The 26,022-nt window shown below is 45.4% G+C and overlaps 2 protein-coding genes across 4 annotated transcripts; one reads left to right on the forward strand and one right to left on the reverse strand.

Moving 5' to 3' along the window:
- Positions 1-5,327: 5,327 nt before the first annotated feature.
- Positions 5,328-11,927, forward strand: MAT2A (methionine adenosyltransferase 2A). Its single transcript, XM_030311013.1, has 9 exons — positions 5,328-5,549; positions 7,489-7,566; positions 7,664-7,786; positions 8,187-8,299; positions 8,387-8,530; positions 8,699-8,917; positions 9,142-9,324; positions 9,476-9,609; positions 10,295-11,927. Exons 1-9 carry the CDS (start codon positions 5,459-5,461, stop codon positions 10,395-10,397), a joined length of 1,188 nt encoding a protein of 395 aa, XP_030166873.1. The 5' UTR covers positions 5,328-5,458; the 3' UTR covers positions 10,398-11,927.
- Positions 11,597-25,580, reverse strand: GGCX (gamma-glutamyl carboxylase). 3 transcript variants are annotated; one of them, XM_030311010.2, is made up of 15 exons: positions 25,396-25,580; positions 24,838-25,008; positions 23,564-23,722; positions 23,071-23,236; positions 21,353-21,431; positions 20,811-20,917; positions 18,844-19,007; positions 18,227-18,492; positions 17,966-18,097; positions 17,425-17,576; positions 16,793-16,962; positions 16,471-16,601; positions 16,041-16,188; positions 15,679-15,874; positions 11,597-15,244 (listed from the first exon to the last, which is right to left on the reverse strand). In XM_030311010.2, the coding sequence occupies exons 1-15, from the start codon at positions 25,436-25,438 to the stop codon at positions 15,052-15,054; spliced, it is 2,277 nt and encodes a 758-aa protein (XP_030166870.1). In that variant the 5' UTR covers positions 25,439-25,580; the 3' UTR covers positions 11,597-15,051. The 3 variants fall into 3 exon arrangements, with proteins under 3 accessions (XP_030166870.1, XP_030166872.1, XP_030166871.1); XM_030311012.1 differs by lacking the exons at positions 23,564-23,722; positions 24,838-25,008; positions 25,396-25,580 and adding an exon at positions 22,588-22,819 and having other exon boundaries at positions 23,071-23,178; XM_030311011.1 differs by lacking the exons at positions 23,071-23,236; positions 23,564-23,722; positions 24,838-25,008; positions 25,396-25,580 and adding an exon at positions 22,588-23,059.
- Between the last annotated feature and the right edge of the window lie 442 nt (positions 25,581-26,022).

A 26,022-nucleotide genomic window follows, 5' to 3' on the forward strand; every position in this document is an offset into this window, starting at 1 on the left:
CTGGGTCCCAGGGTAGTTTTATTTTCAATTTTTTGAGGAACCTCTACACTGTTTTCCAGAGTGGCTGCACCAGTTTGCATTCCTACCAACAGTGCAAGAGGGTTTCGTTTCTCTACATCCTCGCCAACATCTGTTGTTTCCTGAGTTGTTAATTCTAACCACTCTGACAGGTGTAAAGTGGTATCTCAATATGGTTTTGATTTGTATTTCCTTGATGATGAGCGATGTTGAGCATCTTTTCATGTGTCTGTTGGCCATCTGGATGTCTTCTTTGGAAAAGTATCTATTCATGTCTTCTGCCCATTTCTTTATCGGATTGTTTGTTTTTCAGGTGTTGAGTTTGGTAAGTTTTTTAATAGATTTTTTATGCTAACTCTTTATCTGATACATCATTTGCAGATATCTTCTCCCATTCCATCGGTTGCCTTTTAGTTTTGTTGATTGTTTCCTTCGCAGAGCAGAAGTTTTTTATCTTGATGAGGTCCCATACTGACAAAATTTTTTTTAAATGGTAACACTCAGCTCTGGCAAGAGAGTTGGGAAATGATATTGTCATACCCTCCTGGTAGGAATGTGAGTTGTGACAGCCATTTGGAAAGTAATCTGGCTGTAACTAATGATATGTAAAAATGCACATTTCCTTTGTCTCAGCAATTCCACTTTGGGACATCTTTTCCACAAAAATAAAAACATTGGTTCACAAAAGTATATGTACAAATATGTTAGGTTCATCGGCATTGTGCAAAGGGCAAAAATGAGAAACAATTTGAATATCAACCAGTAAAGGTAACAGCTGAATGAACTGAATGGCAGTCATACTATCTATATTTCACTGTTATTAGAAAAATGAATTTGCAGAACAATGTGAGTGTACTTAATGCCACAAAACTGTACATTTAAAAATGGTTAAAATTATAAATATGTTTATTTTACTACAATAAAAAAAAGAAAAAAATAGAATGATTTATCTCCACAGTTTCTGGAAAAGTGGCCATGAAAATTTTTAAGAGAAAAATCCATGTTTCACATTACTTTCACATAAGTGACAGGATGGTTCTTCAGAATTTGGCTAATCTTCTGAGCGTTAAGCAGCTGGAGGCTGTTCCAAGAGGGTCTCATTCAGTTCCCCAGTGTGTGCATGTGTGCCTGTTAATAGAAAAAGGTATGAAAGGATACAAACTAAATTTTACCATTAATTATCTCAGGGAGTGTGAAGTATTTATTGTTTGACTTGTAACAAAGAGCGTGAATTTAGAGCTTAGACCTAGGCTCTCAAGTCCCAGCTTCACTAATGACTTGATATGTGACCTGGGTTACTTAAGTGCTAGCACCTTCATTTGTAGAACAGGAAGAGAAACAGTAACTTCTTCCTTAGTACTGTCATGAGGCATAGATATTAGAACAGTGACCACCACAATTAGATATAAATTATATATAATGTCATCATTATATAATTGTCTTTTTTAGTGTCTTCATTATACCCTATGCGTTCTTCATCCCTCATGACTTTAATTGGGATTGTCAAAGATGTGATTAAGAACTAGGAGAGAAAACGAGAAACAAAAGCAAATTCCAAGAAGCCTAAAAATGAGGGGATTCACGCTGTATTTGTTTCAGATCCCTCTACAGCTAGCTTGTGTCTGAGGCCATCTGAGATGTCTGAGCTTTGGCCCTATAGGACTGGAACAGTTACAGAGACATCTGGTCTAGATTTCTTTCTTCTTGGCCTGTCATCACATAGAAGGTACTCAAGATTCATAGCCTCACAGCTTTCTTCTCAATATCTCCACACCTCCTCTATTGCTCTTTGATATACCTAGTGTCATTTTCCTCTTTTCTCCTGCCCAAACACTCCTTGCACTACAAATGCTTTCTCTTAGTTATTGGAACTCTCTTCTTCACTGGGAAACTGATAAGACCTGGAGTTGTTATAGTTGCTATGTGAGTCACAAACGTTAGTTTATCCAATCCCAACCTTGCCTCTTTCAAAGACTACTGCCACATTAATATTCTTTGAGAAATCTGGAGCCTTTAGCCAGTGATTACGTTTTTTCTTGTGCTTTACAACATTTCACATTCAACAAATCTCATTAATATTAACTATGAAATAAACCAATAACTTCTCGGGTTTATTTTACCCTTAAGGGCGCTAATGTATGGAATCAGAAATCCCTTCTCAGAGCAGGATGGCAAAGAACTTCCCCGTTAGTAAAAAGCCCTCGATTTTATTATAATGCTTGCAACTAAGATAAAACTGTAGCTCTTTTCATTGATTTTACATGAGCCCCAGGATTTCCTATTTCCCTATTTCCTTCTGCCATCCCTTATATTTATTTATTCTTTTTTAATGTCTCCTTTCCTCTCTCCAGCTCTTCTCGTTCCCTCTCCTCAAACATTCCTAATCACCTTCTGTGGGTCAGATAGTAACAAAGCTTGAGCAAAACAGACCACCTTCCCAGTGTCATGGAGCTTACAAATTACAGCAAGAAGTGCTGTAATTTCAAGTGGCACTAGTAGGAAACACAGGACCCTGTGAGAAATTAGTGTAGGTGAAGGCTTCATCCAGGAAGTAGTAGCTGAGCTGGGGAGGAAGGATGAGGAGGAGTTAGCCAGGCATCTCCTCCCATTTAGAGCTCGGGGTGGGCAGGGACCAGGAATGTCATAGTACCAGTCCCTGGGTCTGCCTGCCAGAAGGGCTCATAAATATTTGTGGGAGTAAGGGACAATGTGAAAAATATAAAATCAATGAAAATGTCTCTGCCTTGATTCAAAACTAATCAATTAATGAATGTAACTGTTACTAATTAAAAGAAATCCAAAGTAAAAAGCAGAAAGGAGGAGAAAGTGGCATAAGATGAGCAGCCAAATCACATTCAGGATATATAGGGATTGTAGTTTCTAACCTAACAGCAATTAGAAGCCACTTAAGGGTTATTTTTTACAGATGATGTTTATTTATATTTTTATTTTTCAGAGAGAGAGACACGTACAGCGTGAGCAGGGGAGGGGCAGAGAGTGAGGGAGACACAGAACCCGAAGCAGGCTCCAGGCTGTCAGCACAGAGTCCGACGTGGGGCTCGAACTCACCAACCATGAGATCATGACCTGAGCCGAAGTCAGCCGCTCGACTGAGCCACCCAGGTGGCTGATTTACAGCTGATGTTTAAAAAAAGTACCTATTGTGTTCTAGATACTGAGCTGAAGACTTAACTTGCATGATTTTATTTAATCCTTGAAGCAATCCTATGATAGTACTATTAGTAAGCCAATTTTACAGACTGAGGACACTGAAATATAGCGGTTGTTTGCACTGCAATGTTACTAAGTGGCAGAGGCTTGACTCCAAAATTCCTCATTCTTAACCACTATATTACACACGCTATGAGCTACAAAGAAAAGTAGGTAAGCAAGTATGAACAGCTGATTCTAATCTCCTTGGCAGGAACAACCCCACTGTGGAGTTGGTAGCATAGGGGTATCAGGGTTTAATGAGCTAATCATTAAATTTAACTAATCCCCTTGTTCTGCCTCCATATTAATCAAATAACCTTCTAATTATATTCTGGCTTCCCATATAGATTTTTCTGCTGGGAGATAATACACTGACCAGCCTACACATGCAATTTGTTCCAGTGGGCAATTTTATTACTCATTGTGAGTTAATAAATTGGCATTCTGCTTAAAAATAAAAAAAGATGAAATACACTAAAACAAATTATGAAAGTCTTATACAGTTGCTTTTCAGTAGTTTAAAAATTAAAATAAAAATAACATGTTGTCTCTTTTGTGATTCAAACTTGCTGCCTGCTTTGAGTCACCATGGATGTGGTCAGGAAGTCTAGAGATGATGAGCCCTTTCTTAACCTTCTTTGTCAAAGCCTCTAGCATAGCCCAAGTGCTTCCATTGTTTCCCAGTGGCAAACTCCCACCTTCCCTCCCGCGCTGACAGGATTGTTCCTCAGAATTTAGCTAATTCTCCGAGAGTTAAGCAGCTGGAGGCTGCTCCAAGGGGTCTCATTCATCTCCCCAGGGTAACGTGCATCTAATCCTAGGAGCGGGCAGTTCCCGAGTAACATCATTAGACCCCATGTTGATGCACTCGGGGCCACCGGGACAGCAGCCCTTGTCAGACCTGCACTGAGTCACAGCCCCTGAACCAGAGGAAGTTGACACTTGCCCTCCTTTCCACTTGTGGGCTCATTCCAAACGGGGACTCCATGAAATCCGTTTCTGACTCCCTACTCCTTGTTGGCTCAAGTTTTGTTTTGTTCTTTTTTCTTCTCTCCCTAGAATTCCCTTCATGGGCAAAGCTGGGACAAACACAGGTGGATATTTTAAAGTGAAAGCTTCATGAAACGGACCTTATCAAGGTCCATTTCCCCTTATCAAGAGATCTGGTTAATCACATACAAGGGCTAAAAAGGGCTTCTCCCCCAAGAAAAATATCAAAAGGACACTCTAAACATCGATTATTTTTCCCTCAAAGACATAGGAAAGTCCGCAAGTGCAAGGTCAGCCTTGTGAGAGGCCTCCTTTCTTGGACAGAGAGAAGGCCAGAGCTGAAGGGGCAGGAGCGCGGCCTCCACTGCAAGAGCAACAAAGGGTAAGGGCCTCTTTCAGAAACTTTAGCGCTGGGGTGCAAGTAGGATGGCAATCGTTTGAATCGATGACAGAACTCTCGTTATTCTCCTTTTCGGCCATTTTCAACACCGAGGCATTAACCAATAAATTACTAGCAAGCCTCAGAATTCCAAGTCGGCAGCAGCGCGCGGGGCGCGGATGAATAAGGCCGTAAGAAGAATCGTGCGCTGGTCAGCCAAAATGGCCACTTTCACATGGCTGAGGGCCACTGGCTCCCTGTCACCAGGGCATCTTAAGGCGGGGCGGCCGGAAAGACCCTCAGGCATAGCTTGAGGACAAAACCTCCGCCGATTCTCGCAGTCACCGCTGGGGGACGCGACCTCGCGGCCAGATAGCCCGGTCAACGGTCGGAAGGGAGGTGCCATGTCACAGCAAGGGGAACAGGCCCATAAAGTCCACGTCGCATTTCCTCCCACTCCGAACACGGAAGGGCACGAGGATGCGGTATACTCGCATGTCCACTTTATCCCTTGTTATAAGTGCTTAAGATAACTAAATATTCGCAGGAGGGGCGAATCCGCTTCCTCCCCCTGCCTCGCAGAGTGGTTCAGCCCGAGCTCCCGCGTCCGCGCACCGCCCCTTCTGCCTGCCTCCGCGCGAGTGGCGCAGTGGCGCGCGGCGCCGAGGGGCGGGGCCCGGGCCGGGCGCGCGCTGGCGCTGTGTATAAATACTGGGCCGCACCGCCCGCCGCCTCGTTCGCTCCGCGCCGCCCGCCCGAGCAGATTAGAGCGCTGTCCTCTTGTGCACTTCGCAGCCGTCGCCTCGCCGCTCCCTTTTTCCTCAACGCCGCTTAATACTCACCGCTACGAACCCCAACATGAACGGGCAGCTCAACGGTTTTCACGAGGCGTTCATCGAGGAGGGCACGTTCCTCTTCACCTCAGAGTCTGTAGGGGAAGGCCACCCAGGTGAGGTGACGGGCCCTGGAGGGAAGTGAGAGGCGGGGCGTGGGCAGGGCCGGGCCCGGCCGGCCGAGTCCGGCCGGCGACGGTGCCCGTGCTAGTTGCCTTCACCCGCCGGGCGGTGGGAAGAGCGGCGGCCGCGCGCCTTCCTCGTGGCGCCGCCGGTGCCGAGCGCGTGGCCGCCGCTCCCCTCCCCCTTCCTCCCCTGCCCTCTCCTCCCCTCCCTTCCCATCCGGCCGCGCGCCTCGGCATGCGGAAGATTCTAGAAAACGAGAAGGGCGGGGGCCGGGACAGCTGTGCTCTACCCAGGGAGGGCACTATTTCCTCATCTCCGCCCTGCCGTCTGAAAGCCCTCGAGTGGGCGACCGGCCCCGAGTGCTCGCGGCCGGCCCTCGGGAGCGCGCGCCCCGCATTGCAGCCGCAACCACGTGTTTGCCGCATGTGGCATCCGGGCGAGGGGGAGCCGTCGGGCTACCGGAGCGCTCGGGTGTGCGGAGTGGGGGGCCCGTGCCTCGGGACGTCTGCCGAGTCCGTTAATTCTTGCCTTGGGCCATTACGGTACCCAGGAGAATACGGATGTGTCCTTCGGCAGTATATGGCCTTGCCGTCAAGGTGACAGCCTCCAACTAAATATAGCGCGGGTTGGGGAAGGCCTGCCTTATTTGGACCATGTTTGAAAAGGATTGGAAGCATGAATTAAGTGTAAGCTGCCATTGGGTTGGATTTCCCTTTAAAGTCTTTGGTGCTTTACCGTTGGGCAGGGTTTTACCGAACATCTCCTTCTCTGGGCTTTGTCCACTAGTCCGCCATTATGGAGATCAATTTACACGTGAACGAGTAAAGCTATTTCAAGGAACTTTGAATCTCAGTCTAGTAAAGATGAGTCTTTTGCTCTACTGGTTCTACCTTTTCTTAGGATGACCACAGTGATCTGGTAATCTAGTCTAATGGCTTCAAAGATGCATTTCTCTAGTAAGTCTCCTGTGCCTATGATGAAATCCCACAAGCAGCCTAGTGATCTAGGAGAGGACAAACCCCAAGATCCTGATGAGTGAAGGTCAGGTGTTGTGGTGTGGGTTACCCACCTTCCCTCAGTTTTGAGAATTTGACAGGTTATTTGGCCCACCTTTTATTAATTTAATACTTTAAGTCAGGCGTTTATACCAGTTTGTAGATTAAGTCTTGAACTTCTGATTTGACTGCAATGTACATTTTGCTTTAATTGTTCCGGATGATTGTAGAAAATTCAGGAAAGTGATCTCTCTGGGAGAGGGATTTCTGTTCTCCCTGTTTTTAATAAATGGTGATACAGTGGGGGAGGAAACAAGGATTCAGAATACATGGGACATTTCCCAGTCTATTCAGCTCATATTCCTGGACTACTCCTTTGGCAAATCAAAAATGTTTCCCTGCTTTGCTTTTGGGTTTGAGGATAAACACTTCAATTTGATTAACTTGAGTTATATGGCTGTTCTGCATAACAGTGGAAATTGTTCTGCCTGGGAACTTAATTTTTCAAAATGTCTGAAATACTTAAGAGATGGAATAGAGTCCTCCTAAGGTGTAAAGTGCATATATCACAATGAATTTAAATATGTTAAACGTGCTGGGTATTCTGGCTAATCTGAATTGGTGAGCTTGTGGTGCAGCTATATTAAGACTATGGTATCAAGTTTTCAAGTAACATGCAGTATTATATCCAGCATTTATTCTTCAGTCAAAAGGTTTCTGGTAAAGCAGTGCTCTATTTAGCAGTTAAGATCTCCATACTTTGAATTGCTGAATTGTATGCTTGAAAATGGTTAAGTTCGTATATTTGTGTTCTGTAGGTTTCACCACGATTTTTGAAAGAAAGCTTTCCCAAAGATCTTTACAGCTGTGTTTATAAGGGCATGACAGATTGTCTATTGACAATGAGACAAATTGAGACAAATTTTTTCCCCAGATAAGATTTGTGACCAGATCAGCGATGCTGTCCTGGATGCCCACCTTCAGCAGGACCCTGATGCCAAAGTGGCTTGTGGTAGGTTCTAAACATTGCTTACCAACTGATGAAAAGGTAATCTCATGGAAATTACTTTGTAAGAGTGGCATTTGATTGTGCATTTCTCTTTTATTAGAAACTGTTGCTAAAACTGGAATGATCCTTCTTGCTGGGGAAATTACGTCCAGAGCTGCTGTTGATTACCAGAAAGTGGTTCGTGAAACCATTAAACACATTGGATACGATGATTCTTCCAAAGGTGTGTTTTAATGAATTGGCTTTTCTAAGCTCATTTTTCCGAATATTTTCAACACTCTCTAGCTCTTTTAAAGTTTATTTATTTTGAGAGAGAGAGTCTGAGTGCATGCCAACAGGAGGAGGAGCGAAAATCCCAGACAGGCTCCTTGACCTGTCAGTGCAGAGTCTGACGTGGGGCTTGATCCCACATGAGATCTGTTAGCGAAAACAAGTACTAATGCAGGTCTTTCCTAAAAGTGAAGTGATGAAACCATAACTTTCAAAACGTGGGGGGATACCTGTATTTGATTTCTATAGCAGTATTTGAAATTTCAAATAACTTGTAAATAGAAGGCATGGGTATTGCTATGGTTTTTTTTTTTTTCTCCTTCTTCTTAAACAAGATATTGTTTTGTTTGTAGGGTTTGACTACAAGACTTGTAATGTGCTGGTAGCGTTGGAGCAACAGTCACCAGATATTGCTCAAGGTGTTCATCTCGACCGGAATGAGGAAGACATTGGTGCAGGAGACCAGGTAGCTTGGTAGACTCTATTTGCATCTCTTCTAATGTGAAATTGTGAAGCTTGGATTGATCACATTGGTGACTTTTTCCTTTTTTAGGGTTTGATGTTTGGTTATGCCACTGATGAAACGGAGGAATGTATGCCTTTAACTATTGTCTTAGCACACAAGCTCAATGCCAAACTGGCTGAACTACGCCGCAATGGCACTTTGCCTTGGTTACGCCCAGATTCTAAAACTCAAGTAAGTGATGATCATAAAGATAGATTACACATACTGCTTTGGCACAGAACACCAGTAATGTTTTTACTAAAGACTAGTATTTATCTTATTGTATTGTCACTTAGCTTTGCCTTGGTTCTCTATCCTATCTAGTAAACTGATGTTCTGATCATTTGCTTTGCCTTCAAGGTGACTGTGCAGTACATGCAGGATCGAGGTGCTGTGCTTCCCATCAGAGTCCACACAATTGTTATATCTGTTCAGCATGATGAAGAAGTTTGTCTTGATGAGATGAGGGATGCCCTAAAGGAGAAAGTCATCAAAGCTGTTGTACCTGCAAAATACCTTGATGAGGACACAATCTATCATCTACAGCCAAGTGGCAGATTTGTTATTGGTGGGCCTCAGGTAAGGCCTTGCAGTATCAATTCCATTTACTTTTTTGGATTTTCTGTAATGGTTACTTGCAAATTTGGCTGCTACCACCTTTTTTTCTAGATTTGTTAAGCCTGCATGTGAATTTTCTGAGGATGTTTGTTGAGTGATACAGAAATAGGTATTTAGGAAGCTTGATCTAGAACCCTTTATTGGAAAGGATTAGGCATAAAGTGACTTGAATTCTTTAATTTCAGGGTGATGCTGGTTTGACTGGCCGGAAGATCATTGTGGACACTTATGGTGGTTGGGGAGCTCATGGAGGAGGTGCCTTTTCAGGAAAGGATTATACCAAGGTGGACCGTTCAGCTGCTTATGCTGCTCGTTGGGTGGCAAAATCCCTTGTTAAAGGAGGTCTGTGCAGAAGGGTTCTTGTGCAGGTATATACTTTCTTACATAATTGGAATGATTAGAAGGCATGCTAGTGGGAGGGCTTTTAGTGTAGTTACTTCTGTTTTTTAAATACCAGCGTATTGTACAAATGGGTGGGTCTCTTAATCACTGACTTTTATGACATTTGAATCCTTTTAGGTCTCTTATGCTATTGGAGTTTCTCATCCATTGTCTATCTCCATTTTCCATTATGGCACCTCTCAGAAGAGTGAGAGAGAGCTATTAGAGATTGTGAAGAAGAATTTTGACCTCCGCCCTGGGGTCATTGTCAGGTAAAGATGGTAAAGCCTATTGTTAGTGAAAAATGAGGGTGTGTGTGTGTGTGTGTGTGTGTGTGTGTTTGTGTTTGAGATCTGTTCAAATCGGAGAAGGTGAAGGTGGGTGTGAAGACTCCTCAAGTGGGGAAACCTTTTAATTCCTAGAACGGTTGATGTTATCTAAGTTGCCTTTAGTAAAGGCTTATATTAAGAAAAATCTAAAATTACAGTGTTCCATTGCTTAGATTAACCACCCTAGAAAAAGTCTTTCACGTTTGATATTGGGCTTTGTGCTCATGTTATCTAGGGATGTTTATTTTACTTAAATTAGTACAGATAAGTGGGGATATTTATTCAAGGCCGCTATAAAGAAAATAAACAGGGTTTGGGCATGGGACCTTGGTAAGTATGCCATGATCTCAGATGAGCTTTTTGACACTTGGAATTTCTCAGAATAATGACAAATTTTCATATTTGTTGAGCCAAGGATGGAAAAACAAGAACTGTAGTTACTAATAAGGACTGTGCGAGGAGTTTGGACACCAGGGAAGTAACAAACACTTCTGCCACAAACTTTTTTCCTAGCAAACCCCAGAGAACTGAACTCATTTGCCAGAACTCTTGAAAATGAGTCTTGCTGATTGTTTTGCTTTATTTTAATTGAATGCTACATATTAAGTTACGGACTTGTATATTCCAGGGATCTGGATCTGAAGAAGCCAATTTATCAGAGGACTGCAGCCTATGGCCACTTTGGTAGGGACAGCTTCCCATGGGAAGTGCCCAAAAAGCTTAAATATTGAAAGTGTTAGCCTTTTTTCCCCAGACTTGTTGGCGTAGGCTACAGAGAAGCCTTCAAGCTCTGAGGGAAAGGGCCCTTCTTCCTAAATTTTCCTGTCCTCTTTCAGCTCCTGATCAGTTGCAGTCACTCTAGTCAATGACATGAATTTTAGCTTGTGTGGGGGACTGTAAGTTGGGCTTGCTATTCTGTCCCTAGGTGTTTTGTTCACCATTATAATGAATTTAGTGAGCATAGGTGATCCATGTAACTGCCTAGAAACAAACCAACAACACTGTAGTAAATAATGCTTTGAAATTGAACCTTTGTGCCCTATCACCCAACCTTCTAAAATCCTAATTGCATTGACTTTCCCACCAAATGCTGAAAATGTCCTGTAATGTGCACGTAAAGTATTTGTAGTTCCATTATAGCCTGTCTGGCAATGCCATAGCCCTGTCAGCATGAATTTGTAATGTCTTGAGCTCTATTCAGAATGTGAAGCCTTCCCTTATCTTCCTTATAACTTGATCCATTTCTAATTATGTAGCTCTTTGTCAGGGAGTGTTCCCTATCCAGTCATTCTTGCATGTAACGCAAGTTCCAGTTGGAGCTCTAGCCTGACGTTAAAAAAAAAAAAAGGCAGTTACCATTAAACCATCTCCCTGGTGCTTATGCTCTTAATTGCCATCTCTTAAATAGCACCAAATCAAAATCTCTCCACTTTTCAGCTGTCTTTTGGAGGACGTACGTAATAAGGTTTTTATTTAGTAAACCAATCCTATGCATGGTTTCAGCACTAGCCAAACCACCAACTCCTAGCTCTAGAAAAACAGGCACTTGGCACCCTTGTGATGTCATACAGAGAAGTCACAGGGCAGTACCTGAGGGTCTGTAGGTTGCACACTTTGGTACCAGATAACTTTTTTTTTTCTTTATAAGAAAGACTGAGTACTCCACACTGCACAATAATTCCTCCCAGGGTTTTAACTTTGTTTTATTTTCAAAACCAGGTCCAATGAGCTTTCTGAACAGCTGGTGTAGCTACAGAGAAACCAGCTTCCTTCAGAGAGCAGTGCTTTTGGCGGGGAGGAGGAAATCCCTTCATACTTGAACATTTTCTAATTGCTTATTTATTGTATTCTGGGGTATGGCGTAAGTACAGAGAAGCCATCACCTCAGATGGCAGCTTTTAAAAGATTTTTTTTTTTTTTTTTTTTTTTCTTCCTCAACACCATGATTCCTTTAACAACATGTTTCCAGCATTCCCAGGTAGGCCAAGGTGTCCTACAGAAAAACCTTGGGTTAGACCTACAGGGGGTCTGGCTGGTGTTAATAGAAGGGAGGGCAGAGCTGGTGCAGCTGGCCATGGAGAAAGCTGACTTGGCTGGTGTGGTACAGAGAAGCCAGCTTGTTTACATGCTTATTCCATGACTGCTTGCCCTAAGCAGAAAGTGCCTTTCAGGATCTATTTTTGGAGGTTTATTACGTATGTCTGGTTCTCAATTCCAACAGTTTAATGAAGATCTAAATAAAATGCTAGGTTCTACCTTAATTGTGTCCATTATTCTTTGGTTTGAATATGACCTGAGAACATACTCCTTATCCCTGAATAATTGTAATCCTTCCCATGGTTCAGGGAAATCACCTCAAACCCCTTCATCCAGGACTGCAGGCATTTCAATAGGTTTGTATATCCTATTCCTAGCACTGAGAAAAACCTCCCAAGATCTTACCTGTCTAGCATTGCTTTTTTTGGTCGACGCAGTGGATAAAATCTATATGTCCTTACTATGTAGCAGCTACTCAACTGCCAGTAACATTTAAAAACTGTCCAAGATTAAGGACGTAAAAGGGACAGTAATGTTTAGTCTTGAAAATTTAAACCTCTTTTCATCTTTCCAATGTAGGGGGAAAAGGTTTATTATGCCTGAAGTGTTAATCCCTTTATTATAAACAGGTGTTAAAGGCTGCAAGTTACATGTTCAGTACATGACACAGCAAAATTTGAGCAGTGGTGAGGGGCCAGCTTCTAATCATTTTACGAGCTAGAATAAGTGAGCTACAGTGAAAAATTGAGCACAATTACAGTGATGATGTTACTACAAGTTTCTAAAACCCTTCTTCTAAATTTGTGGCAGTTTGTAGGGGTTCACAACAGAGCTTGAACCATCCCTTTTTAACCAGGAGCTAAAAGTAGAGACCAGAGCCACTTGGCACAGGTTTACACCAGCATGTAAGCAATCATGTGGTTCATCTTTACTGTTGATCTGAAAATGTGAAACCCAAAAGAATGCTTGATTACACCTATCTAGAGGCTTAAATATAACTATATTGGCAGGGGGGCAAGGTTAAGTCCTGGTATCGTTTAAAGTTTCAAAAAGCTCTTAGATGCCAGTGCACTGCTGGCCAAATTAAGGGGGATAGGGATGCACTGGATGCCTATAGGCAGTCGGATAGTACTAGAGAAATTAAGGTTAGGTTCAGTATTTGCTTCTGCCTAACAGGGGAAAAAATTATTTAAAAAGTGAAGGTGAAGAAATACTGACCAGCCCAGGGAGAAGAGTAGAAGCAAAGGTAAAATGGAGTGATGGTGATTATAAATGGTTGAAGATCAAAGCATGAATATGGTATGGGAGGAAAGCTCAATGTGCAGGTTAAAAGGAAATCTGTACTGGACTTTATACAGTTTAAAGGAACAACTTGGTCCGGGACAAATGCTGAGAGGAGAAACAGAACACTAAGGCCTAGCAAAAAGGACATTGATAGTCCATTTCCATAACAGCTGCACAAGACCTGATTTCTAGTGAAATCTGAATCCAGATTTACTGTTGAATAGCTTTTCTTAAACAGTATTAAGATGACCACCTGTCCTCTCCATCCCATCCCAACATTTTCATTGGGAAGAAGAGGTGATGCACTAACAGGTTTGGGACAGTAGCATCCTTGCCTATATTACAACTACCACGGAGTCCCTTCCCCAAATACCAGTCATGTAATGGGCAGGGCGTGGGGGGACTGCAGGGGAAGAGATGGCTGAACTTAAAAGGACATGGTGCCGAGGTGTATTGTGTCACAGATCTGCAAAACTTGAAAACCAGTGTTTCCCCCACACTTATCAAGTGACCAAGATACCTCGTGGCACTGTTATTGCTAGCTAACCCACACAAATGCCTTGTAAGAATGAGGTCCCACTTGACTTCAGTGGGATGCCCTTATTCAGGCCCAACTTGCACAACTGTATCTGCTCAGGTCTGTCTCCAACTAGAACGCAGAGGTAGTAGAAATGAATAGATTCAAGAGCTAGAACTCATGCAACTTGAAATTTAAGAAATGTGAGAAAAAAGGAAGAATCAAGGCTGAGGACTCAGGTGGCTTGGTCAAAAAATGCCATTCACTAATGAGAAGGAGGCCTGAGTTGGGGATGAATAGAAGTTGTTAGAGTTTGAAAGCTTTGTGGGATATCCAGATGGAGCTAGTTAGATACATAGGTCTAGGGCGCAGGAGGGAAATTTAAGCAGCATCACTGGAAACCACTGGAGAGGACATCATCATCCCAAGTATGTACAGTGAGAAGGCAGCTGCCTAGGAAAGACCTCCTGAGACCACTGTCCAAGGAAGTAGGGTAGGGTGGGGTGGGGTGAGGCATGGGAAGCGAAGCCTGAAAACACAGATGTAATCCTTTATCAAAGTTACTGGGACTGCCAATATACTGCCATGACCGTCTTTACTGCAAGACCATGAGCACCCAGAGCAGGGGCCTTTTTTCTTCCTTTTTCTCTATGCATTCTTACTTTCTAGCCCAATGCCAGGCTTTTGAGTTTTCAAGGAATTGAGGTGCCTCCTGAGTCCCCCTGTACATCGAAGCCTACAAAATAACGGCAAACATGCCTTAATCCCTCACCAAGTTTGGTTAATTCTCTTTACATCACTTTGTGCTCACGAAAGGGTAGAAGGATGCTAAAATTTAATTTTGAGAGAATGCTAAAGCTTATTTTGAGAGAGCTAGTACCAATCATCTAAATTTCCTTATTTAACTTGGTTCTACCTATTCTCATAGCTGCTACTGAAAAACTCACTGGCTATAATAGGAACAATAAAGGAACCACAACAGTAGGGAAGAGAAAATTACTGTGCGTTTAGAACTTGACCACCATCCTAATCTTACCTGTAATTAACAAGACAAGTTTTAGGCTAACACTATTTCATGATTCTTGTCCGTGAGTCTGCAAATTACAAGAGGCAGGGTACATCTCTTATGAGGGTTGTCTTTGAAATTATATGATCTCTGAGCCTTACTTTCTCCAACTGTAAAATAGGGGACTAATGGCCACTAAGGGTTAAATGAAATAATGAAGGCATATAACAAGTACTTGAGAATAGTTTGGCATTATTGTTATCATGGCACATAAATCTCTTTCCCCAAGGAGCTGGTCACTTTAAACCTGACTCTTAGCCCTTTATCCTAGAATGGCTGTCCTAGCCCCTCAAACTTGAATTGATAAATTTTATCCTTGCTTTACTTTCTTGGCTCCTCTAAGATATCCTCTCTGAATTTAAAAGAACTATGAATAAAGAAGAAAAATATATAAAATATCAATTTCTTCACATTTCCAATGCATAGGTTGATGGTCCTATGACTGGCTGCTCCCACATCTGTACCCAACATCTGCCCCCCCTCAGAACTCTGAGTGCACAGGGTCAGAATTTGGCTCAGGGGGATCAGAATTCGAAGAATCTGTGTTTGAATGACTTGACTCTCCAACTGGCTCAAAGGGTCGCAAGTTTGCATAAGTCACCTCTTGGGCCAGCTGCTCCAGGGAAGGGCGGCCTAATACCAGATTTCGAAGTGAGATACAAGTCATCAGGAAGCTGAAAAAGAAGAAAAAGGCCAGCCAGTCCAAACTCCTGTTTCTACATAGGGATTCCTGCTGAACCCCTCATGGCCACTTGGTCCTACCTTCTTTCACTCAGGCATAAATGAAAATCTCCCCCCGGTGACCCACCCATCCCAGCTGGAAGGGCACACCACTCCTTATATGGTCCAGTAAAGGATTCTAGAGTGAGGTAGGAATAACCCACAGGGAGGCTGGCGGTGAGCTGAGGCAGAACAAGACAGGAGGCCATGAGACACAGATCATTTAGTCTTCCATTACATCAGGGGGAAAAGAATGGAGAGGAAAAAGTATTTAGCACTAGACTGTCCTTTCTTGGGATTGTCCCTCCCGTTACCTTCACCAGAGAAAAGTTACCCAACTTGCAAACATCTGACGGCAATGACCAGTACTGCTGTCAGTATAACTCACCTGCGGCGAAAGATATAGAGCTTCCGTAGCAAGAAGCGGAAGAGCCGCTCGTGGAAAGGGGTATTTCTCCGGCGTTCAAGCTCTTGGAGCCGTCGCTGGCGTCTAAGAAAAGTCTGAACCAGAGGTGTTGGCTCAGGGCCCCCTTTTACTTCCCCTTCCAGCAGAGGTTGCAGTTCTGGAGGTAGAGGCCCCATTTCTGCCCAGAAGATGGCAAAAAGAGGAATCACTGAGGTCATTCTCTCTTTTAGAACTCTCCTTTCATCAGCCAGAAACTTCAAGTTCATTCTTTAGTGGCTAGATCCTCATTCACAACCCTGACTTATAACCAGGTGCTTTCTTAGCCCAACTCTTCATATACTCACCAGTTCCATTCTCCACCTTCTCCTTTAATTCTTGCAGATATGCCAGGTCTTGCTCCAGTGCAAGCTCCGTAGTGTTGACATAGATGTACATGTAGCAGGAAGGACTGGGTGACATCGTATATACCTTATGGTACTCACCAGCAGGCAACTGACAAGGGAAAAGAAATGGACATACTTCACTCTCTAACCTTTCCCAGGCAGCCTATGGGCTTCCTACATTCCCCGCCCCAACCCACCCCCCCTTCCCCCCTACCTAGACGTCTTTCTTTTCATTGTATTTTGGAGTCCGAAGGAACTGACTTCTAGAATCCTGGATGAGGCTGTTCACAGCCCTGGGGACCCTTGATTTTTGAGCTCCCACTTTGGAGTCTATAGTAAATCAACACCACTCATCTAAACTTTTCTGCCATTGTTAATTCCAGCAAAATACCTGCATTTTTTCTCCCTCCTGAAGAGTCTGATTCTTTTGTTCTGCCACCAGCTCCACAATCACCTCCCCCTGCAGCAGCTGAATGCTAGTGTTGCCCAGGTCTTCACTCACAAAATTCTCCAGGTGCAGCCCTGCCAGGAGCAACAAAGTTCCCCAGCTTACCCCATGGAATATGAAATAATTCCCTTTACCACTACCACCCTTCAGGTCGCAAGAACATTCCTCCCATCAGGAATGCCCCTCCCCTCTCCATCACAGGCAATGTCGCTGGCCAAGGAAACCACAGGGAAAAACAGCAAAGGTTCTTTGCTTTCCTCCATACCAGGGAAATCTGCAATGAAAACCACCTCAGTGTGGTTGTCCAGGCTGCTCTTGATTTCCTGTAACTTGGTCCTCCAGGGAGACAGGTCCATCAACAGTGGCTGCAGCCAAGATGTACGCTGGAATGGGGACCAGGCGGCCTGCACGATGTCCACACGAGGATCAAAAATCCTTAGGAAAGAAAACCATGTTCTAAAGAGACCACAGCACCTACCCACCAGAATTTCTGGTTCTGTTCCCTTCATCACTGCTCCCAGATAGAGGGAACAGGGTTTCCAAATAGAAGAAATGGCTTATGTCAGCATATTATTGCCAGTCTGGGGCAGAGAGAGAAGGAGAAAGAGATTCTGGAGCATTGGGAAGAATGGGGGTTAGTGGCCACCTGAGGAGAATTGTGTTAACAGCATCTTAGGGAAAAAAAAAAAAAAAAAAAAAAAAAGTCAGTTACCTTTTCTGCTGGTTGATGGTGCCCCCTGCTGGAAACAATCAGCTATGCCCACAACCAAGTCAACAGGGACATGCACCAGAGGACAGACAGCCTTTCAAGCAAGACAACACTGGGGAGCATGGGCTGTTCATCTTGGCAAAAGGAGTGGGACTTCATTTTTCCCCTTCTCTGTTCCCTGTGCCCACCTCTGCTGGAAGCGGTCATTGATGGAGACCCAAATATCAAAGTAGATCTGGGGCTCAGTGACATTGTACTTGGGAAGCAGTTGGCTCAGGCAAGTAGCATATTGCTTCAGCATGTCTGCATGATCCTTCCATCGTCGGCTCTGTGTGAATACCTGCCCCAAACCCCCACATTAGTCCCACCTCATCATTATCAACCTCCCAGATGGGTCATGCACTGTCAATGGCACTAAGAGAGTCCTGTCTGGTGCCTATTTTGACCAGGGAAAAAAAAAAACCCTGAACTCGTCTCTGGGGAAGAATTGTTTATTGCTGGGCTTGATATACTTACCTTTCCTAAATCTAATTTCAATTCAAAGGAAGTGAATGACACTGCCCTATTTGAACTCACACAAAAGAAGAGTCAACCTGGCTCCTGAGAGGACAGAGTGGGCAGAGTGGACCCAAATTTGTTCTATTTTATAATTATATTTAGGACCAAATCAGACCCCAATGCTCAAGGGAGCTCTGAAGAACAGTAAGTTGTCAGCATCAGACATCTCACCCCAGGGTTAAGGTAGCCCAGCTCGCCAGTGCGGCCGTCACGGTAGGTGATCTTCACGTGCTGGTGGGAGCGCGAGTGTACCATCATGTCCCAGGAATAGCCATACAGCCCATTTGTCCAGTTGTTATAGCCCTGAAAAAGCAGGACAGAGGCAATCAGCCCAACAGTTCTCCTAACCCCATTCTCAACCGACACGGCCCCATACTTCCCTAACGTTGTGACCTCTGCCACTTCCCAACCTAACCCCCAGCCCACACATACCTGGGTGAGGAAATGAGAATAGGGCAGGAAGAGCTGCTCCAGGAGGTAGAGCAGGGTGAAGGTGGCACCGAGCTGATGGCGCAGCCCTGGCTTCTGGCCACCTTTGGCTCGGCTCTTCTTATACACGCAGGACACACTGGGCTGAGGGGCAGCCTTGAGGGGCAGCAGTTCTTGCAGCCTTTCAGGGAAGTGAGATACTAGCTTCCGGGGCCACTCAGGGGAGCAGAAGAGAGGGCTGCTGGCGAGCATGACGTAGGGGAACATACCTAGGAAGGCAGGGAGAAAATAAGCGTTTCAGGAGTTTGGTTGCAGGGAACATGGGTAATCCCCTCCACTCCCCTACTTCAGGAAGCCTCTCCCAGGTATTCTACTTGTGACGAAAGAAGTTCTTAACTAGAGGATTCTTACTTCCCCGAGATTCCTTCCTACACAACACGCTAGTTGAGCCCAGAGGCCCCAGTCCTCTCTTCCTGTTTACTGCCATTTTCCAGTGACTACATCTGGCTCAGTTTAACTCCAGTTTCCGTCACCATCTCCCACTCCCAGACAATGTCTCCGGCCAGTCCCTCCCCGCAAACCTGTGGCTTCCCATCTCCTACCAGACCACAGGTACTGACCGATGCTGAAAAGCTGGGAATTCATGCAGTGGAAGTAGGACACGAAGAGGAGGCCAATGGACCTCGAGGCATCAAAGAAGAGCAGGAAACCGGCTGAGAGGTCGAGCAGCAGTCCACACCAGTGCACCACTAGCAGACTAGTCATCTCCTCGGACAATACCAGTCTGTAGAGACCAGGAACAAAGGTCAGGCACCAGCCCACCGGAGAACCCAGCATTCACAGCAAACTCCACCACCCTGTCCTCGCCAAAGGATGTACCATAGCAGGTGGGTAGAACTCTGCACAAAGACACCCTATGGGAGTTTCCAACCCCTTTTCATTTCCACGCACTTTAGCGGTTCAATTTTTTTCCACATGCCCTATGTAATAAGTAAGGGCAGATTCCACAGAGCAAATTTGATTGAGAAGTGAGTGTACTTTGGGGAGTAGGTGTTTTTTTTTAACGTTTATTTTTATTATTTTTAAAAAAGAAATTTTTTTTTAACATTTATTCATTTCTGAGAGGTGGAGAGAGACAGAGCATGAGTAGGGGAGGGGCAGAGAGAGAGGCAGACACAGAATCCCAGGCTGGCTCCAGGCTCTGAGCTGTCAGCACAGAGCTTGATGCAGGGCTCGAACTCACAGACTGAGATCATGACCTGAGCTGAAGTCAGATGCTTAACCGACTGAGCCACCCAGATGCCCCTAATGTTTATTTTTGAGACACACACACACACACATACACACACAGTATGAGCGGGGAAGGAGCAGAGAGGGAGACAGAATCCAAAGTAGGGTAAGCTGTCAGCACAGAGCCTGATACAGGGCTCGAACCTACAAACCGTGAGATCATGACTTGAGCCAAAGTCTGAATCTTAACTGACTGAACCACCCAGGAGCCCCGGGAGTAGATTCCTCATGGAGTTTATAAATGAGAAGAAACTGGGGTACCTGGGTGGCTCAGCTGGTTAAGAGTCCGACTTGGGCTCAGGTCATGATCTCGTGGTTCATGGGTTCCAGCCCTACATGGGGCTGAGTGCAGAGCCTGCTTCTGATTCTGTCTCCCTCTCTCTGCCCCTCCTCCCCAGATCATTCTCTCTGTCAGAAAATAAACATTTAAGAAGGAAGAAAGGAAGGAAGGAAGGAAGGAAGGAAGGAAGGAAGGGAGGAAGGGAGGGAGGGAGGAAGGAAGGAGGGAAGGAAGGAAGGAAGGGAGGAATTTTAAAAGGTGAATGCCTGACAGGGGCACCTGGGTGGCTCAGTGGATTAAAGCATCCGACTCTTGATTTCATCTCAGGTCACGATCCCACGGTTCATGAGTTCGAGCCCTGCGTCAGGTTCCACACTGAACGTGCAGAGCCTGTTTGGGATTTTTCTCTCTCTCCTTCTCTCTCTGCCCTTCCTGTGCAAGCGCTCACTCTTTCTCAAAATAAATAAACATACTTAAAAAATAAAAAAATAAAAAGTGAATGCCTAACATAATAAAGTCAAACTTTTGGAACTGGGAAAGAACAGGGAAAAAGAAAGAATAAAGTAAAAGAGGCAAGGAAAAACAGAAGGAAAGGAGAATTCAAGAGAGGCAAACCTCCGTTTTCTAAAGAGCTTGCAACAATGATTTGTCAGGGCAGGGCCGCTGACTGTCCATCTATGTACACTGGCTGAGGAGTCCCGGCGAGAGGCCGGGGCGGCAACACAAGGTACCACCTATGGCGGCTGCAGGGAGCACAGACTCATTCACCAACTCACTTCATTCTGACTTTCGTCTTTTAGTTTGTTCCCTTTGTTCTTGCCCAGGGACAGGTAGGCCTAGATCTTTCGGTATCACTGACTCTGCCTTCTGCTGAATAGGAAGATGAGTGGCCAGAGGAAAGCATGTGGCAAATTCAGGCAAAGCAGGGAGGGCAGTTGTTACCATAAGCCTGGGGGAGGTGAGTCACCTGCTGTGTACCTGTGCCTCAACGAAAACTCTGCCCTGACTGCCACTCACTTGAAGGGACTGAAGAGCCAGTGCCGGGACAGGTACTCCATGGAATAGCCTTCAACCCAGTCTGCGTCCAGCTTTTTCACACCCGCAATGAAGTACACAATGAAGATCTGCAAACACAAAATGCAAAACGAACATTCAAACAAAAAAAAGAACCCCGTTTTCTACAGACTACTGGCAATAACACAAGTTCTGATCGGAGTTCAGGGCCTAAGGAAGATTAGATTCACTCAACTGGGATAGTCACTCATCCAACAAGTATTTATTGACATTCTACCAACGCCAGGCACAGTATTAGGTACCAAAGAAAGTCACGAAGCATATATCTCTCATAAGGATGTCAATCTAGCAGGGATAAAGCTCTATTCTTTCCATGACAAGGTAAGAGAACCCAGAGACTAGGGGACTGGGAACAACAGAAGAGGCGGCCTAGCTTTCCAGCAAAAGGAATCCAAGGAGGCAGAGAACAGTGGGGTCTGGCAGCAGGATGGCCACACTGACAGTGGGTATCAAAGATCACCTCCCTCTTTCCTCAAATCCTGTACCTGGCCCCGCAGCACAGCATAGTTCCAAAGGGGCACGTGGGCATTCCGCTTACGGGCATTCAGCAGGCCGTCCACAGACCTACACGAAGAGAAGCAAGCAGTAAGGAGAGCTTCTTAGTCCAGCACATTTCCACCTTTCTTTTTAAATGTAATAACCTCTCTATCCCAGGAAGTCTTCCCATATCCTCTTAGGTTCTCCGGGCTATTCTAAAGGTCTTTTAGAATTACATGAGCAAATTTAACAGTGACTAGGTCATGACAGAAATGTTACTAGTGAGTGATAATGACAAAGAGTTCAGTGTTTACCATTAGTTAGTAAATTAGTTTGTCCTAATGGAACAAATCAGGGAAGGGACCATAGTGCTAGAATATGACTGAATTTGAAAAAGAATGAATTTGAGAAGAATGGTTGAAAAGCTAAAGGTATATGTAAACATATACTGCATTAAAAAAAAAAATTCCAAAATCCAAGACAAACTGACATTTCATAGACCTAGATGCCAGGATGTAGTGCTGGAGGGTACCTGCTAACAGCTACCTTGGGAGAGATACCCAAGACACTAAGACTAGATGTATTCTAGGGAGGCAGCAGCAAAACAGGTTTTCAAGAACACAATGAATGAGCAGAGAAGTTGGGGAAGGGGCAGTTTACACTTGTGGTCAAGAGCACTGCAGTCTGTAGTTAAGGAGACCTGGATTCTCACTTGTGCCTCTTAGCCTGGTGGGTGACCTTAGGCCAATCCTTCCCTATGCCTTAGTTTCCTCATTTATAAATAGAACAGCACTATAGACCTCATGGCATTGTAATGAGGAAAAATTTAAAGTATTTAGTATAGTGTCTGGCCATGTGCAAAGCCTTCAGTAAAGGATAGGTATTTTTTCAAATTGTGTAAAAATTATAAAAATGAATCTTTTCAGGAGTATTCTGTCAAAACTCTCTTAATTTTATATGATCAGAGCTGGCTATTTTGAATGAATTTAAAGATTTACCAAAGGGGTATCTGTATGTTATATTAACAAATGAAAGTTAATTAATGACTGATAAATCAGTAACACACTCAACATTTGAGATTTTTTTCCCTATACCCATCTTACTGACATTTCATATTTGCATATTTGCTTTCACTTAATGGGGAGGATCCCTAGAGATCATCTGCCCTGCCACCCTGTCTCCAAATCCCTTCACCACCTCCCATGAAAGATGGTCGCCTAAGCCGGAGGTGGGGGAGGGTTACCTCCTCCCAGGACAGCACTGCTGAGCGGCCCTGATGGGCCCTCTCCTTCTGATATGACTCTGCCTCACAGCAACCGCTACTCTTGGCTCTAACTCTGCCCCCCTGGGCTCACACAGAGAAAGTCTGCTCCCTCTTCCACATGACCACCCTTGAGGTATCTGAAAACATCTATGTCTGGCTTTAGTCTTCTCTTCTTCTAAGAGGATTACAGGAAGTGGATAGATCAAGGCACCTGGGGAGATACGGAAAGAGTGGAGGGTTGGGAATGGAGCCATTTTCCTTTTTGTCATCCCAAGTGCCCCAACTCACTGATCCTTCCCCCTCCCGAATTCATCCGAATCAAAATGTGACCCTGTAACCACACTTTGCAAAGCATGGTTGAAAATATGCTTGCTGGGGCAAATTCTAGGACCTCACTGGGCCCCTATCACCAGTAACCATCCTGACCCAGCCAACCCTTCCCCCTTTCCCCTAGACTCATACCAGTAGTGGTTCGCATCCATGAATGTCAGCTGAAAGGCCAACAAACCATACAGATAGGAGTGGTTGTTCCATGACGTCTTGTCCAGGAGAAACACATACCAGTATGGCAGCAGGAATAACACACAGCTTATCCGGTAGCACAGGCCCAGCATCATGCCCAGTGCCCCTGGGATTTGTGGGGGAGAGGATTAAGAGGTCAAAGGGTCACCACAGGCCCAGCTCCCCTGGGACAGGCTGTGGGTGGGATCAAGAAAAGTCATAGGACATTTTATCATCGGATAAAACTAAATGAAAATTAAATGTTACTCTAATATTTTAAAAAGACTTATGGGATCACAGCTCAGATGACACACAGGTCAGCAAGATGAAATTATGAATCACAGCAGAAGTGAAATAATGAACCCAAGACTTTGCTCATTCACCAGCATGCTTTGTATTTCTTTGTTTTAGGTAGGCCAGGTAATACTCCCATCTCTCCCACACTTTCCCTCACCCAGAAACATGATGGTATAGACAAGATACATCCAGTCAAGTGGTAGTGGCTGCAGGGCATCCAGCAAGGGGAAGCGGCACACCTCCAGCCCATCCAGGTATCTTCGGTCTAGGGAGCTGAGCCCCCGTTCCTGGGGAATGTCCAACACCATCATCAGCCCTGAGAAGGTAGTCAAGGAGGGGCCGTTAGGCTTCAGCAAAGGAAGAGGTGGAATACACTGGAATACAGTGGAATGCACCCAGCTCCAGGGTCAGACTTCTTACCTAACCCTGGCTCTGCCACTCACTCATTCCCTCAACAATAATTACTGAGCGCCTACTCTGTGCTAGGCATTATGCCGGTTATGTGATCTCAGACGGCCACCGCACCTCACTGAGCTAATTCTTCATTCCCTATTTGAGAAAGGGGCTCATCTTTTACAGGGTTACAAACAAGATTAAATGAGAAAAGTGTACAAAACGCTATAAATACTGTTTAGGTTTTGATAACTTAAAGTCTGTCCTACGAGGCATAGAAAGTGTTCTAGGGTGGTGCTTCTCAAACTTTTTCACTTCCTAGCACGCCCAGAATATAGTACTTGGCTTACACACTAGAGCAAACAAAAGCAGCTACTCAGGTCAGGAGGACAGTTCCAGTTTAGGCAGGGTTTCTCAACCTCGGGACAATCACATTTTAGTCTGGTTAATTATTTGCTGGGAGGGGCTCTCCTGTGCACCATTAGGTCACAGCATCCCTGGCTCCTAAGTACACACGGGTCCGTGGCCAACTACTTCCTCTTCCCCCAAGTTGTGACAAATAAAAATGTCTCCTGGACAGCAAAACTGCCACCAGTTGAGAACCACTGAGCTAAGGGGATGGATATCTCAGCACATCTGTAACCCGTTCCAAGCATCCTTGTGTGCCTATGAGTTAGGAAACTCTGGATTCAGGATTCACAGCCAAAATGTCTGCCCTGTCACCTAGCCATTTCTCTGAGGTCTAGTCCTCAGTATAGTTACTGGGCAACTTCATGCCACAAGCAAAATGGGTCTCTGTTCCTCTGCCTCTATATTCCCTATGACCTCAGATCAAAGGATTTCTGGACTCCAAACCCTAATCAGAGGAGACAAAGCTGGATTTGATCCTAAACTCCACAAAGATCTCTTCCAGGATATCAGTATCTTCAGCTCTGAGGAAAAGGGAGGCAAATCACTAAGTAACCAAGAAATGCACAAAGGAGGATTGTTATTCTCTCACCCAGCACCACACTGGCCCCTCCCAGAAACCGGACTTACCAAAGAGAAAACGGAAGACGGCCAGGCTGGCAGGATCCGTTGGTCGGTTCAGCAGGGTCACCAGCCTCCCCCAGCTGGAAACATCTGTCCACTCAAAACCCAAGAGTTTCGCCATTCCGCTGCCCTGACAGGGCCCTGAAGTCTGTCCAGCCTTGTCTTTCTGTACTTTATCTGCAAACAACAGAGAAAGCGTGTGTGCAGGTGTGGGGATGGAAGTGCTTTAAAATCGACTTCTCCCCAAATCACAGAAATCACAGCCCCAACAGCCCCAAGGTTTCTGCCTACCAGGTCATCCCACAGATTCCTAAGTACTTTAACACCCTTGCAGTGCAACCCCTCCTCTGGATCCTCCAATGCCCCAGAACCTCTCGCGCCCTGAGTGTCATCATCAGCCCAAATCCTCGGACTGCAATCTCTCTCTACAAGCTCCTTCCGAACAGAGGCCCCCTTCCCGGGGACCCACAGGGCAGTGCTACCGCCCCCGCCCCCGCCCCTCTGACACCAGCGTCCCTCTCTCTCTCTCTCTCTCTGTGCCGCAGGGGAGGACTCTGAGCCTACGTGAGTCCGACGGGGCCCGCGCGGACCGGGCAGACACCGCCATGGCTCCAAGGAGGTAACACCGCCACAGACGCGGCGCGGGAGCAAGGTGCGTCCGACGGATCACTTCCCTGAGCCCCGCCTCCCCGACACATCAGCACGCGCGCGGCTGGCCGCAAAGCGCCGGGACTGTCGTGGAGGGCTTTGGCCAGCTGCGCCGGCTCCCTGCTTGGCGGCAAAGGGAGGAGCGAAGAGCCTTAGTGCAAGCGAGCCAGCGCCTCAGCGGGCGTCGCCTTGCTTTATGACAGAGGGGTGAGGATGCCCTAGACCCGCCTCGTTTCAGCCGCCAGACCTGTCTCTCCCCCGAAGCGTTCCGAAGCTCCTCTATGCCTTCAGCCTTAAGATATCTCGGAATTCTGGCAACTTCCCTGGGCTCCTCCCGCCCCCATTAGGCGTCTCCAGGTTATGGTGTCCCTGCGGTGCTCCCAGACATGAGCGATGCGGGCGCAAATGTTAGACTGTTCCCCAGAAAGGTTGACCTCTGAGTTGAGGACACACCTCGAAGGGCTATCCCGGCATAGGGAGAGGGTGCGAGTTACTTTATTCTCTCTTCCGGTACCTGCCAAGGACCAGGGGTTTGAAATCAGC

Source organism: Lynx canadensis, chromosome A3 (genome assembly GCF_007474595.2).
Source record: "Lynx canadensis isolate LIC74 chromosome A3, mLynCan4.pri.v2, whole genome shotgun sequence".
NCBI lineage: Eukaryota > Metazoa > Chordata > Mammalia > Carnivora > Felidae > Lynx > Lynx canadensis.